Consider the following 14804-nt stretch of genomic DNA (forward strand, 5'->3'; position numbering starts at 1 on the left):
TCACACTAACCACTAGAGCTTGAATTTCCTCAAAACCTGTTTGCTCTAATTTAATAACCACAGTTTTACTGCAGCTGCAGACCTGTTCCACAGCAGTCAGAAACCACAGAAGGCATTCGGGTCCCCGTGCAGCTGCCAGGCAAGACATGAGGGCTCCAGCGAAGGGAGAGCTTGAAACATCTCGTGCCTCCCAAGAACTTTCTGAGATGAGAAAAACTTCTGAAGGCAACTTCAGGTCTGTTCCATCATCTCCCTGTTACCCAGCACCTGAAAAGTTACATCCAGGTGAATCAAAATTTCAGGCTCTTAACATCCTGATTACAGAGCTGGCTACAAAGGAAATTAATGAATACTAATTTCAAGAAGGGATTTAAAATTTCCATTTTCATTTTATTGTCAAAGTAAATATATTTTTATGAAGAACAAAAGAAAATATACAGAATTGTAACTTATGTACACTGGCTTTATAGGTATTTTTGTTTCCAATTTACACAAATTTTGATATGTTATTAAAAGATATTTTATATAGATATGCATCTATGTACAGTTTTATTTACATACATTCATAGGATGTGATATAAACCAGTCAATAGATGATAGTTCATTTATATTAATTTCTAGAGGACAAAAGGAATGCATTTGCTTTAGCTAGACCTGCTGTTCTCACACAGCACAGGCTCCTGCTCTGCCTAGCGCTAGAATCGCAGTTTCCTATTTCCCATTTTGCCAACAAAAAGACAAACAGATGCCATCTGCAAATGGAAAGGAAATGCAACATCCACTATAAAATTGCTCCTAATCACTGAATTCTATTTTCTTCTAAAGCTTCTTACAATCACCAGAGTTCAAAAGGAAAAACAAAACAAGAAGAAACACAAACAAAATCACTTGCCTGCTACCATCCGATGATTTGTTTAAATTCCCTTCTTAGCCAGCTACCACACAAATTTGTTTCTTTTGGCTACTGTTCTCACCCATTCGCCCACCCCAGCTGCACGGAGCTCTGACATGGCTGTCGGTAAGGAGAGGATTAGCACTGAAGATCACCCTTGGACAGAAAAATCTCACAGTGCTGACCCACCAGGCTACGATGCCTCCCACCCACCCCTGGGTCCAGGTACATCCCACAAGACGTAGCTCCAAACAGCGAGGCTTTGACTGGCAGCGGATGCTCAGCCTGCCCGGTGCTCACCAGGACCACCGGGCACCCCCAAGGCTGGTGTTCTAGTCTCTCCCCCAAGGTCACACAAGAGGACAGGAAGAGAGATGGGAACAGAGCTCAGCCATTCTCACAAAGGGTTTCTGCTGCTTTACGCGCTAGACAACGGCTCTTCTGCTAAAGACAGCGGATGCTGCGAAGCAGTTGAAGGAAAGCAGCATTTCCTTCGCTGCATGGGCATCCTTTCACCCCACAGCAGCACAGGACAGGAGAAGCATGCACACGGTACGCACTCAGCCACACCAAGAGGCTCCACTCCAAGCCATTTCACCCAGCCTGAGCTTACAGGTTTGCTTAGGATATGCCTTTGCTTAAATACATATATATGTATGTATGAATATATATACATAAATATTTATAGATAGCCCTGGCCAAGGAAGAGGTAAATGCGAGCTGGAGAAGTCAGAGAGCCAGAGAGGCGCATTCCAGCGTTCTTGCTTTGCCTCCCCCGTCCCCAACTCCCACTGTTCCTCCTCCCATGGCCAGCCCCTACAAATCCTTGGCTCAGGCGACCCAAAAACAAAGGAGTTGTTTTCATTTCAAAAGGAATTTGCTGTTTCCAAACTGGACAAATAGAGCAGCTTAATAAAAACTCACAATGAATGGACTGTACATGAGCAAAGCCCTTAGGAATGCCAGGGCTATAATTAACTAGCAGCAAGCAACTCTTACATTTTCCTGTGCAGCAGAAAACAGCTAAAAATAAAACACTGTAATTTCCAAAAGAAGCAGCAGTAAAGGAGGGAAAGATAGAAGGAAAGGAAAATAACATCCTTAAAAAAAAAATTTAAAAAAAAAGACAAAAAGGAAGAAGCACCCCCTCCCTTGACCCAAAAAGGACTTCATTCTCAAATCATCTTTAAAGGACATGGGACACTCAGACATGGTGGTATCAAGTAACAGCATTGACTGTTCTGAGGAGACAAATAAATTATCACTAGAAATGTAGTGAGCAAAGTGCTGTCATCAGCTGTGGGAGGATGGCTGGGCGGGAAGGGACCAATCAGTTCACGGAGCGGACGGAGCGGTTGCTTCGTGGGAACCGATGCACCTTGACATGTTTGGACAAGTGGTCACTTCGAGCAAACTTCTTCTCACAGACAGGACACTGATAGGGTTTCACCCCTGAGTGGGAGCGCCTGTGCCGGGATAGCTCATCTGACCTGGAGAACCTGCAAGAGAAGAGAAGAGAAGCTCTTTCAGGTAAGTAGGTTTTTACATTGCCAGGTCTCCCACAGTGGAGAAAAAAGTAACTCCCCTCATGCCCTTGTCAGACTCTGCTTGTGGCAAAGCCCAAATGTGGAAACAGAAAGGGACACACAACAGGGCCGGTCTGGTTCCAACCAGCAGTCAGCAGCAGTGATGGAAACACACAAGTATCGACCTCATCCCATGTCAAGTCTGGATTCAGAGCAATGCGTGGAGGCAACGTTTGTACGAGCCTTGCCCTAAACCAAACAACATGGGTACAGCTCTACTGAAACAGCACTGCTCTTGATCCCTCTGCCAATCCCCTTCAAATCCTGTCCTGCAACCTCTCTCCTGCAAACCCAAGCACAAGCCACTCTCAGGCAGAGATAACAACCAACAGGTTGTCCCACAGCTGAGGTCTGCTCCAAGCTCCCCCTGACACAACCACAATGGACATCCAGTACCTGCACTTAGTTTGATATGGACCCTGCATAACAGCCAGACATGGATGCCCAGAAGCTGCATGGTTTATCAGATCCAGCTGAAAAACTGGCTTTCATACATGCTCCTGCGGGCTAAATAAAGAGTCCTTAATGACAGTACCAGAGAGATGCTCCATGTTGTAACAGCTGACATCCAAGTGGGCCTCAATGGCCATTAGCGTAGTTACTTCATAGGTAAATTGAAATCAAGGTAGAGCCATTAATTACCAAAATTATGTCTCCAAATCATTTCAATTTTTGGTATTTCCCACCTTCCATCTCCACAGAAATATCCCCCAAACAGCCACCATGAATCCCACAATTTTACTGAACCCAAATCAGCTCATCCTTTGGTCTTAACAGCAGAGCTGGCTCTGCTTCCAGCTTGGACCTGACTGGGACCCACAGAGTTAATTAATAATTTCACACTAAAACAGCCTTGTCCAGATGGGTACAAAAAAATCTGCTGCCTGACAAAGGGCAATTAAGTGTTTTGTTGCCAGAGCAGTAACAAAGAGTGGCACAGAAAGAGGGCTTGCAAGAAATGGTACCAGCTGTTTATTTACAATAAATAAATGAAGTCATGGGCACTAGCTGAATAAATGAGGGAAAGGACATGTAGAAAAATGTGCTCTTCTGGAGCAAAATATCACTCTACCAATAGAGTAAATACACTACATTTATGAGAGGGAGAAAACAGAACGGCTGGGCTCCTATGAATAGGTCCTGCATGCAAGAAAAATAAGTTTCCACATAAAGGTGGAAATGGGCACTGGGAAAGCTGGGAATGATTTCCTCAGTTCCTGCAGTGATTATGGCCAGAGAGCATTTTGCAGCCAGTGCAAAGCAGATGCAAATACTCACCACGGGTGAGATACAGTGTGGACACATCCCTCCCACAGGCATTTCTAGGGGAGGTTCCTTCATCTATTCTCTTGCTTTTCCACTTTTTCCTCCTTGCTTTGGTATCCCCATGGTGAAAGAGTCAAATTCACCATTAAGAACAATAGGCAGATGCCCTAATGGAGCCATCAACTTGCTCCTCACCTGGGATGCATCTTCCCTGTAAAATGATGGGTTTCTCTTCACCCCTATTACTTGCACATTTGCCTTCTATAGCTTCCTGCTCCTTCCAGCCATGACTTCCAAAAATCACAATCTGGACCTGGGAACAGCAGTGAGCTATCCCTGATGAGTCCCTACAGATGAGTGGGACTAAGTAAGCATCCTTCTGCATAGGGTAGGATGTTGCCTGTGCAGACTGCCTCAGCAGAACTCAGCACGGGACAAGGAATGGACCTGTTTCTAGTGGTGGCAACTACATCCAGGGAAAAGAGGGAGCAGAGAGAGAGAAGCACCTTTGCAATGAGCCGTCCTCTTATATACAAGCTGATCACTCAGAGGAGGAGTAAAACCAGATGTGGCTGGGTTGCCTTGTCACATGTCCTTGGCCATTAGGGTCACCATCTGCAGCAGAAGTGTAGTAGCACATAGCTAATCCTGCATAAGATCTCTACAAGTGCATTTCGATGGGGATTGCATGGATGGTGGGAGAGAAAGAAGCGCGTATCAGGAATGAGCAGCTCTGCTCATACCCTGAGAGCTCGGATGAGTTCATCCGATAAAAATACACTCTGCCTCATAACGATGTCCTTAGCTGAAGAGGCAGGAATGTTGCAATACTGTTCCCCAGCAGTCATGGAAAGATCAACTTACAGAGCCCACAGAAATAAACCTCGAGCTGCCGGTGTGTTTACAAAAAAACAACGCAAAGGTTAGGACAAGGAAGCCGGGAGGATCTGATGGCCTGGCTCTGCAGTGACATGCTGTTTGCAGCACATTTTGGCACTGAGATCACCCCAAGAAAACTACAAATAACCCCCAGTGGAATGCTAAATTCAATGAAATATAAGGTACCCCAAGAACACCTTGCTGTCCCGAGTCACTGCCATTTCCAGAAGGGTCCCACCATAAAAGAAAGTTGGAGGGATCTGCATAATCTGACAGCCATTAGAAAACTCCATCATCCATCTATCCACTGGGACCCCAAACGACCTGTAACTACATCTCCCCTGGAGACAAGTCCTAGAGCTCTCTGATGTGTTGGATGTGTCCTGTATCTCCTAGCCAAATGAGGACACTGCTATATGGCTCACAGGCCAAGCTCAGTAGCTTCAGCCCAGTATTCATTGTCCCTACCATGGCCACCAGCCATTGAGACTGACTCAGGCTGTACCTCTCCTCCACAGTGGGCAACAGGCTTTAGATTGCTCCTGCCTATCCCCAAAGCACTGCTACAGCAAACCAGCACTGCTCCTGAGACCTGCAACCCGCTTTGCACAGCACCAGCAGAAAAGGCCAATGCGAGACCCCGGCCCTGCCCTGTCCCATACATGGTCCTTCCCACGCTTGCCTGGTTCCATACACAGTCCCAGCAGCATGCATTACAAACCTTTAAACCCTGCCTACCACACGAGGCAGAGCTTGTACTGCATGCTGTCACCTGCAGAGTCACTGCAGGGAAGCACCTCCAGCCAGAAGATGTGGCAGGGCATTTAAAGGTGATTACCTAACCCCCCTGGGCTTTACACCAACCCCAGCAGCTCCCTACACTGTCGCACCAAGCCAGAGCTTCTCCTGCTCCATGCCATCGCACCATGCTGGGCACCAGCCCACTCCAGCACAGCTCTTTGGTTGTGCCTGACCCAGGAGCAGTGCTAACCAGAGGCCGCCGTATGCCAAAGGTATAAGCCGGCACGACACGGATCAGCGCGCTGACCGGTACAGAGGGGTATCTAAAGCAACGGGTCACCGACCGCTTATGAACGCGCCTCTGCAGCCTGCCGAAAACAGCTCTCGTCCGGTGCCAAGGAAGGGCACAAGCAAGCAGGGCTCAGCCTCCTCCACAGAGGTCAGTCCTTGGGGCTTTCTGGCTGTCTTAGGGTTAGAAAAAGGGTTCCCCTACCTTAGTGCATGTAAAGTGTGCAGTTTCCCCACAGCAGGACCGCCCTGAGAGCAGGGAAAGCTTTAACCACCCCTCACCCCAGTCCCTGCCAAGCTCAGCCACCTCGTGCTAGGCAACACTTTGTTTTGTTTTTGAAATTACAATCTTCAGTGAGCTCAGATCTTAAGTGTCTTCAGTGAAAAAATAAATACATGAGCACAAGAACGCAGGGAAAGGAGGGTAAAGCAGAGCCCAGCTGAGTTTTGGTGCTTGAATTCATCTGAGATGAGATAAAACTGGGAGCAAACAGAGAGCCCAGAAGCATTTGACTGAAGTCATGTGAGATCACAGCTCTCGCTGAACTCTTGGAAAAGGTAAACATGCTTTATTGACAAAAGGGGACCGAGCAATTCAGTGCTCAATTGAGCCTAGCCTTTGATGTGGGAGCAGCGTGTAGGGGATGTGCGGGACCCTCAGGCCCACACTAAGGATTCCTGTGAGTGAGGGAAGCTGCCCCCAGGTCCTGCTGGTTATAAACCTCCCCCCTCAGACAGATACCAAACACCCCCAAACATCGAAGGGCTCAGTGCATCAGCCTGGGCTGTGAAATGCAAAGACAAACAGCTATAGAGAGTTTAAAAAGCCATTCCAGCAGCTGTTTGTGGAGAGGACACGTGTTCCTCAGAGCTACAGTGATTAGTTTCTCATCCCTGCTGGGCTTCTCATTCTTAATAAGTCTTGTCCAGCTGAAAGTCCAGGGTGCTCCAGGCCGCAGGCCCACCTTACACCCGCACCCTGCTCTTGATCCACACTGTTTGCTGTAACATTGAGAGAAGGCCAGCACTCCTGCGTCCATTCGGTCCCCATCCCTTCCCACTTCACATTTCTCCTAAACGTTCCCCTTGGTTTTGCAGCCTGGGAAGCACTAGCTCCGTAATACGACAGAGCTGGAGAAGGTCACCCACAGGCAACACTTCAGGCTCCTGGTCCTGAGCCACGAAAGTCACTGGGAACGTTGGTATAAATCTCGGCACTGATCAGACAAACCCTCACGTGCCGCCAGTGTTCGTCACAAAACTGAGAGTTCTGCTGACATCCCAGCACAGGGAGAGCCAACGTGACACCCTCAGCCACGCTCACAGGCAGGAGGCACATCTGCTGCCAGCACACACGGGCACTGGCAACCAAATATAAAGGAGCAAGTGCATCTACTGCAGGTCAGGAGCAAGTCTGGCTGCAGCTTATGGGACCAATCAGCTAAATAACAGGGCTTTAATTTCAGTGCCTCCTGAGCAGCAAAGCCACTGAGCTCAGCCACCAGCACAAAAGGAAAGAAAATCACCACCAGTCTGCAGAGCCACCATAAACTGGAACAGGAAAGCAAACCACCAAAGAAATTAACGGCACTGATTTCCTCAATCCCTCCCAGAGGCAAGCTTCAAACTGCAAACTGGTCTGGTTTGGGAGCAGAGGATTCAGCCCCATTCTGACCTTTTCCCCCAAACCAACCCAGCCATCTCTAACTGCTGCGTGTCTCACATACTTGTGTTTTTACACAGCCACTCCTGTTACATTTTACCTCGTCTGTTCCTCATGATCATCAACCCATCTCCTCATTAGACATTGCTCACTGAAGCTCTGCAGGATATTCTTTGAAAGAAGCCTGGTTTAATTTATACAAGGGAGTTAAGATTTTGTTTACTCCCATCATAATTTGTGGTGCTGTATGTTAAGAGTTGCAGCAGCCAGGCTAGTAACATGGCTCATTGGAAAGACAGAGGAAGGCTTCCATCAAAGTTTACATAAACAGAAGGTTGTTTCTTCTTAAAAGTTTTAATTTTCCAACTAGCATTAAAAATACAACAATACAAATCACTAGATATCCTCTGCAAAACGGTGTGCTCAAGCAAACCTGCAATCTTCCATTCAGGCAATGCGTAACTCCAGCTCAGCCTCCTGCTTACGCTGTTACATCTGACAGCTCCCTGCGACTTTGAGTGGCACCCACACGTTTTTCTGAATCAGTGCAAAGAATAAAGCCCAGAGCCTGATGGAGTTTCGCTGCCAGTGCTTCCAGTAGGAGTGGGCTGGAGTGCGTTCTCTGTGATAACCGCACAGAATACTGCTGCTCTAAAACCACACTCGCTTGTCACAGCCCCTCAGCGACCGTGTTCAGCCACACACACACACAGAGCTACACACAGCAACTCTGCCCTAAACCATGCTGTTCACTTCCAGCCCTCAGCTGGTACCAGCCGAGCATCTGCCACAGCTGGTGTGTTGCAACCAGACCGATGGGAACACGAGGTGCTGCCTGCAGTTACAACTTAATCTTACCCTCTTGGAACAAAATACAAATTACGATGGACTACTTTTATTTGTTAAGACACTTGAACAGCTGGTGCCAGCAGGTGATGTTCTGCTATTTAATTTATCAAAGCCCCTGGATTACCTAAGAGGAAGAAAAAGGTCTTAATTCTCAAACCAACCAAACAAGTTTTGGGAACAGAAGCAGTTTATAAACCAGAGCACAAGCCTACTCGCTTGGCAAGTTAGGTTGAGTAAACTGAAAAGGGGTAGGGGGATAGGACAGCGCTGCACCCCGATACTAACCTCCATCCACAACCCGGCCACGTGCACGCAAAAGGCTTTTCTCCTGTGTGCCTCCTCAGGTGGGCTTTCAAATGGCTGCTTTTCGTGTACATCTTGGTACAACCAGGAAAGGAACATTTGTGCATTTTAATGAGTTCTGCTGCAGGGTTCTTTTGAAATTTCTGACCCATGATGATTCCCGTCTGACCCTGGATCATGCCTCCTGGCCCAATTGGCTTGGCAGCGATGGGGACGGGAGCAATGCGGACAAATTTAGAGGACAAGTTCAAATTGGATGACTGAACTATCTGAGGCACAAGGGCAAATGTCTGTCCTTGGATGTTGACTAGGAGCTGTGCAATTTTAATGTTCTCCTGTGCTGGTCCTTGGGAGCTAGGGCTCGTGTTGGACTCCTGTTTGATCTGTACAGGCTGAATTTGGAGCATAACCGGTATTCCATTCTCCAGGGACATTCCTCCGTTTGAAGCTTGGCCACCTTCTGTTGAGCTGCTCAACTGTTCATTTTTATTCTCTTTTAAACTAGCACTTGGTAACATATGGTCTTTTTGCTGTAGTGAAGCAACAGAAACTTGGCTGCAAGCTCTCAAGTCCTTGGTCTCACTTTTAGGTCTTTCTTTGAGCTCCAACTCCATGTTCTCCTCCAGAAATTCCTCAATTTCCTCAAGCGTGGGCTGAAATGGTCCAGAGTCTTCCATATCCACAGCAAATTCAGGCAACCTAAAGTACTCCTCTTTCACTATCGGCTGAAGTCTCCTTTTGTCCCACCATGATGCTGCAGTGTTCCCCAAAGATGCCTGGGACAATAAGTAGTCTAAGATACTGTCCTGACTTTCTGCACTAGATGTGCTTCCATAGCTGGAGCTGAGAACCTGGGAGTCAGGGCTGGAACAAGAACAAAAGCTGGACGAGTCACTGTCATCTTCTGACAGGGGAGAGGGCAGCATTTGGTAGGACCTCACCCCTGCTGTCATGTCCCCAAAGTATCCGAGAGAAGATCTTGTAGATGAAAAGGATTCATCAGTAGGCAGCAAGTGATCCACCATTCCTGGGCAATCTCTTATGGATATCCCAACAGCATATACCAGGCAGCAAAAGTTCAGGTGAGAGCCTGAGTGTAGGAAAAACAAAACAGCAACAGTCAGAAGTCAGTTTAATCATTTATCTCCATGAACTAATGCTCGTAAAGCCCTCTAGCTCATAGGAAAGTCCTAAGCATCCAGCCCCGCTGAGTACACATGCTGCTACACGCTTTGATATGTCTGTACCACCCCTTAAGGACTGTCAGGGCTAAAGCGTTTTGCAGGATTGCACCACGTATTTGCAAAAGAATTCTTTCAGAAATCATTTCCCAACTGTGTATGCTCCAGATTTATAGCTCCCTTCCAGAATATTACTGGCCAGAGAAAATAAATTATGGGCTTTGGCCTAACAGTGAAACCTAGAGCCAAAGAAGGGAATGGGGAGTAAAAAATAAAGTGTTGAAATTTTTACCACCAAAAAAAAACCAAACCCAAAAAACCCAAATAAAAAATGTTTATTGCTAGTGGCATTAAAATGCAAATCCTTTCCTTATCTTGTAGCTTTCCACCAACCTTATTTTTAACTTCCACAGTTCCACAAATACAGGCTAATCAGCATAACGCAAGGATCAATCTCTTAGGAGCCAAAAATATTTACTGTGCTTCAGCATTTACTAGGCGGATTTTCCCCTCCAGATGTAATGAATCAGTGTGCCAACGTCATCATCACCTGCGCTGCCCTTAATAAGGCTGGCACTGCACTGAGCTAATTACCATGTCCTGGCAAGCCAGCTGCTAGCTGGTTTCACCTCATCACTCCTTACTCCTCTCTCTTCGGGTATGGAGGTTGCGGTGATCTGAACCTCATGCCAGTTGCTAAAATGGGAGGGCTCACACAGACCCCTGGCATCTCAATCCGCTGTGACCCACAGCAGGCAGCCACACTCCCAGTTTCTCCCCTGGGTTGAGGCAGCAAGCGGGCAGCATCCTGCGAGCCCCTCCTCATGTGAGCCATAATCCCACTGCAACCCCGGGGAGGCAACAAGGGCAAAATCCATCCTTCCCAGGGCAGCCCACCACAATGCTCACCAACAGCAGCAGCCGTCCTGCACCTTCCAGTTACAGCCAAGCAAACTTCCTAGAAAGGTTTCTGGGGAGGGGAAGGCAGGAGGGACATCTGTGTATTTGTTTTCTTTTCTTTTCCCCCAGAGGAAGAAGGAAAAAAAAGAAATTGCTTACGGAGGGAGACTGTGCCCCTTGGAGAGCAAGCGCAGAGACCTCCGGACGGAGCAAACACTGGCCCTCAGTCATTCGCTCAAGGTGACTGATGGAAAACAGAGCTGTATATGTGCATAATAAAACAACTCTTTCTGTGGAAGGTATGTGGGCTGCAGAGATAGAAGTCATTCGATCAGCCTATGAGGTTTTGTGTGTGTGTGTGTGAATTAGGAGGCATGTGACCCAGCGTGAAGGAAATGCCAGTCAATCTTGTTACACGCTGTCATTTTCCACAGGCTCTGCCGCTGCGCTTTGGACGCTTTGCCATGAATAGTCAATAGCTCCCAGTTTTGCGCAGGGAAGGGGATGGCTGTTACTGCTGTTGCAGAGCATCCTTGCTGCCTGATCTCCAAAATCTGCCCCATCTTTGCCTTCTCCGGAGAAAAATCTAAAGGCATCTGTGTGCTCAGTGCTGCGGCGAACACAGAGCGAGACGTTTTACACAACACCCTTAAAGAGCTCCATCCCATTGGCAGCATCTAATAATATTTCACAGGAAACAGAGAGGAAAAAGCCCCGTATTTCTTAAAGATACAGCTTCCTCCTCCGTGCACACATGGAGGAAGTAAGGGCAGGTTGAAAGAAAGACTTAAAAGTAAGATTGCACACTTTCCTGGTATGCACGGACTGTCAGTCAGCTCGGCCTCTGAACCGATAATGAAATACCCACATGTGCCGAACGCAAGGAAGTTCAAACAGAGGTTAGTGGCTCTGTTTTGTGACCTTAGCCTATAATCATTTCTTATAGTAAAAGTGAAGAGTCAGAAGAGCTCAACTATTTGTAACATATAAGGCTCTCTTCTCCCACCCTCCTCCTTTTTTTGTTTTTGAATGTCTCTGCATGGACAGAAAGTTCCTCCAGCAGAAGTCCCAGAGCTGAGCTATGCCCAGTTTTGAAACAGAAAACACAATCTTCTTCTGAGAAGTTTGACTCGGCTTCCAGTAAGAATTCACCCAAGCAGCTCATTTCTGTCTTGCACCAAAAGACTGGTGACTGCCTTGTGAAATGTGGGGCAGAACGGCGGACCTGCCCTCAGATGCTTCCTGAGCTTCCCTCCTATGTCTGCACTGTGCCAGCTTGAACTTCTGAAGAACGGTGCTGCGAGGGAAATCTGGACTGCAACACGGTTTGTTTTTTTCTCTATAAGAGAAGCTGGTGTACTCTGTGCGTGCAGGGAAAGAGCACACACCAAAAACAGTTGGTAAAGTTGTCTAAAAAGAAGAAAAAAAAAAAAAAAAAAGGAAAGCCACCCAAAAAAGCATTCAGGTTTTCTTCAAATGCCTCTCAGATCTAGGAAGCCACACATCAAAATATCCGTATATTTCACTGGGAATAGAACTAAACCCAAATTTGAATAATGGCTGAAAGGAGGTGGGGGGGAAAAAGCCCCAACAAACTCCTAGTCACTGCGGTGAGCAAAGCACCTCAGCAGCAAACAGCCAGCACGCTCATTTCCCCATCCCTCCTGACAAGGAGCAATGTCACTCAGTGTAACCAGAGTCATTTTAAGAACATAGGGACTGTCGGAGGCAAGTCGATCCAGGCACATTACGGGCCAGATCCGCTTTCCGTGCACTCTCAAAACTTGCAGAGCAGCCAAGAGGATTTTTGGGAATGCCTGGAATGCAGGATCGGGCCGAGGCTATATTTTATCCTAAAGGCCAGACCAACAACCAAAGGGCTTTCATCCCTTCTTTGCCTGCAGACACAGCCAAAGCCAGAAGATTCAAAAACAAACCCAAAATGTCAGGCCTGCACGAGCTATGAGAACTAACGATGCTGTTTACATAAAGCACTTTCATCTCTAGGAGCCCTGAAAACACATTAGAAATGTAAGCACCTACAGAGGCACCTCGGGGCCCAAGCAGCTGAAAAACAGCCACTTCGGGCGTGAAATACAGCAGCTGTTCAACAGCACACAACAGCATGACAGCCTCCAACTTTCTTAAGAGTTCCCTGAGTTGTTATGATGTCCTTTCTGCCAGAAACACATTGTTCTGTTTAAAACCTGTCCATCTAATTGCCTGGGGGAAAAAAAATCACCAACAAAACAAACCACTGACAGAGGGAAAAAAAAAACAAAACAGAGAAGGCATATTCTGACTCAGGATAACATTAAAATGTTAAATCCCAGGAATTTGCTGAAACATGGGGACTTATTTCCTAGCCTGTCATTTCTGGACACTCTGTCCAGAGCAACTGATAGCCCAGCAGTACACAGGCTCAGGCACCCTGACTGTCATTCCCTACGTACACTGCTCCAGCTCTTTGTAGTTTAGGACTAACCTCCTCGGGATTTTCCCATTTTCCCTAGAAGATTTTAAACCCGTTCAGGATGATACCTGCAACCACAGACAGAACCATAAACCAAGCAATGTACCAGGCCCAGCATTTCTAAGGAATTAAAATAGAAATGCATACTTGAAAAAATAATCTGTTAACAATAATAATAGCAGCAACAAATGCCAAAAGCCAGGAAATCCATCTGCCTGTTTGCTCTCCTCTCTTCTGGAAGGTGGCTGTGCTGCTTTCCCAGACACGGCGGGGGGGGGGGGGGGGGGGGGGAGAAGGTGGAGGTGTTGTTTAGGGTGTCCCTGGTTTTTTTTCCCCAATCCCACCGCCTAAGGGAAGCTGCAGAAACGTTCCCAAAGCCTTATTTTCTGGAAACTGCCCCCAACTTTGCCCTCATAAGAGGAAGCCCTTTGCCGGCAGCGGCCCCCAGTCAGGGACACCCCGCTGCCTCCCACTCCCCGAGCTCGGCCGCCCTGGCAGTGACAGCGGACCGGGGGACACACCACCCCTTCCCGGGACAAGCACAGACGGGTTTCCGCGGCTGCAAGGCAGCTGCGTGTTCGTTTTACGGGTTTTGTTGTTGTTTTGGGGGTTGCTTTATTATCATTTATTGTTTTTCTGCTCCCTCCATCACTTTTCAGGAGGCTGCGGGGACCCGTCGCCGTGGTCCCCTGTCCGCGTTGACCGGGAGTAACCCACCCCTGCACCCCCCGCACCCCCCACCCCCCCCCCCCCCCCCCCCGCCTGTCACACCACAGCTCCAGCCTGACAACAGCCCCTCACCCCTGGCCGCAGCCCGGGACGCAACCTCCGCTGCACCCCGGGGGGAGGATTTAACCTTCCACCCCTCCGTGACCAGCAAGCAGCAGCACAAACACCCCAACACCGCCACCCCCCCCCCCATCCCCGCCATAGCTACTCGTGCTGCGGCAACGGGGCACAAGGGCACCGCTGGCGGGACACGCACCCGCGCAAACCTCCGCGCCCCTCGCACACCCTTACCTGAACTCCTTTGCAAGCCGCGGAGGGGAGAGCAAGCGCCAAGAACGACGAGGAGAATGCGAAAACAACAATGAAAACGGGGAAAAAAACCGACTCCACAAACCCAGACCACAAAAATCGAGGATAAAAAGCAAAAAAAACAATTATTAAAAAAAAATTAAGAATACACAAATGCAAAGTTAAAAAAGGCACCAAGGAGACGCAGAAAACCCCACGGAAACCAGAGCGAGCGCCGGCGGCGAGCAGGGAGCGCGGAGCGGCGGAAGGCGTGCGCAGCTCCCCCGGGAGGCGGGTGCGCGGCTGCGGAGCGCAGCCCCGCTCCCGTAGTACTATATCCCCCTCACATGACGGGCGCCCGGCGGCGGCGGGGGAGGCCGGGGAGAGGCTCGACCGCGTCCGCCGCCCCCATTGGCCCCGCCGCGGCGGGGGCCGGCCCGAGACCGGCCTCAATGGGAGCCGCGGCGCCGCCCGGCCCGGCCCCCGGGGCGGTGCTCGGCAGGACCGGCACACGGGCGAGCCCCCGGGGACGCGCGGGACCCCGGAGCGTACGAGCCGCTGGAAGCGCGGGCATCCCTGGAGGTGCGCAGGCTCCTGGAGGGGTGCGGGTCCCGGGGGGCAGCGGGTCCCCGGAGATGTGCAAGTGCCACCACCTCAGCAGCACCTTGCCTGCTGCTGGAGCTTGATGGGGTGATTTCACGCGCGCTGGAAAGGATTGGGTTTTGGGGTACCCCCGCCCACACTTATTACGGCCATTCCTATTTTT

The 14804-nt window shown here is 48.9% G+C and overlaps 1 protein-coding gene across 1 annotated transcript; it reads right to left on the reverse strand.

Annotated features, from left to right (window-relative positions):
- Positions 1-369: 369 nt before the first annotated feature.
- KLF15 (KLF transcription factor 15) lies at positions 370-14364 on the reverse strand. Its single transcript, XM_084269672.1, has 3 exons — positions 14042-14364; positions 8450-9557; positions 370-2391 (listed from the first exon to the last, which is right to left on the reverse strand). Exons 2-3 carry the CDS (start codon positions 9490-9492, stop codon positions 2223-2225), a joined length of 1212 nt encoding a protein of 403 aa, XP_084125798.1. The 5' UTR covers positions 9493-9557; positions 14042-14364; the 3' UTR covers positions 370-2222.
- Positions 14365-14804: the final 440 nt, after the last annotated feature.

Source organism: Gallinula chloropus (genome assembly GCF_964237585.1).
Source record: "Gallinula chloropus genome assembly, chromosome: 12".
Lineage (NCBI taxonomy): Eukaryota > Metazoa > Chordata > Aves > Gruiformes > Rallidae > Gallinula > Gallinula chloropus.

Bases quoted from the DNA above. Each gene is read 5' to 3' on its own strand.
- KLF15 (XM_084269672.1), bottom strand. From the start codon at position 9,492: ATGGTGGATCACTTGCTGCCTACTGATGAATCCTTTTCATCTACAAGA. The intron at 2,392-8,449 runs GTTAGTATCGGG...CTTCTCTTGCAG, and splicing joins TGGCCGGGTTGTGGATGGAG to GTTCTCCAGGTCAGATGAGC.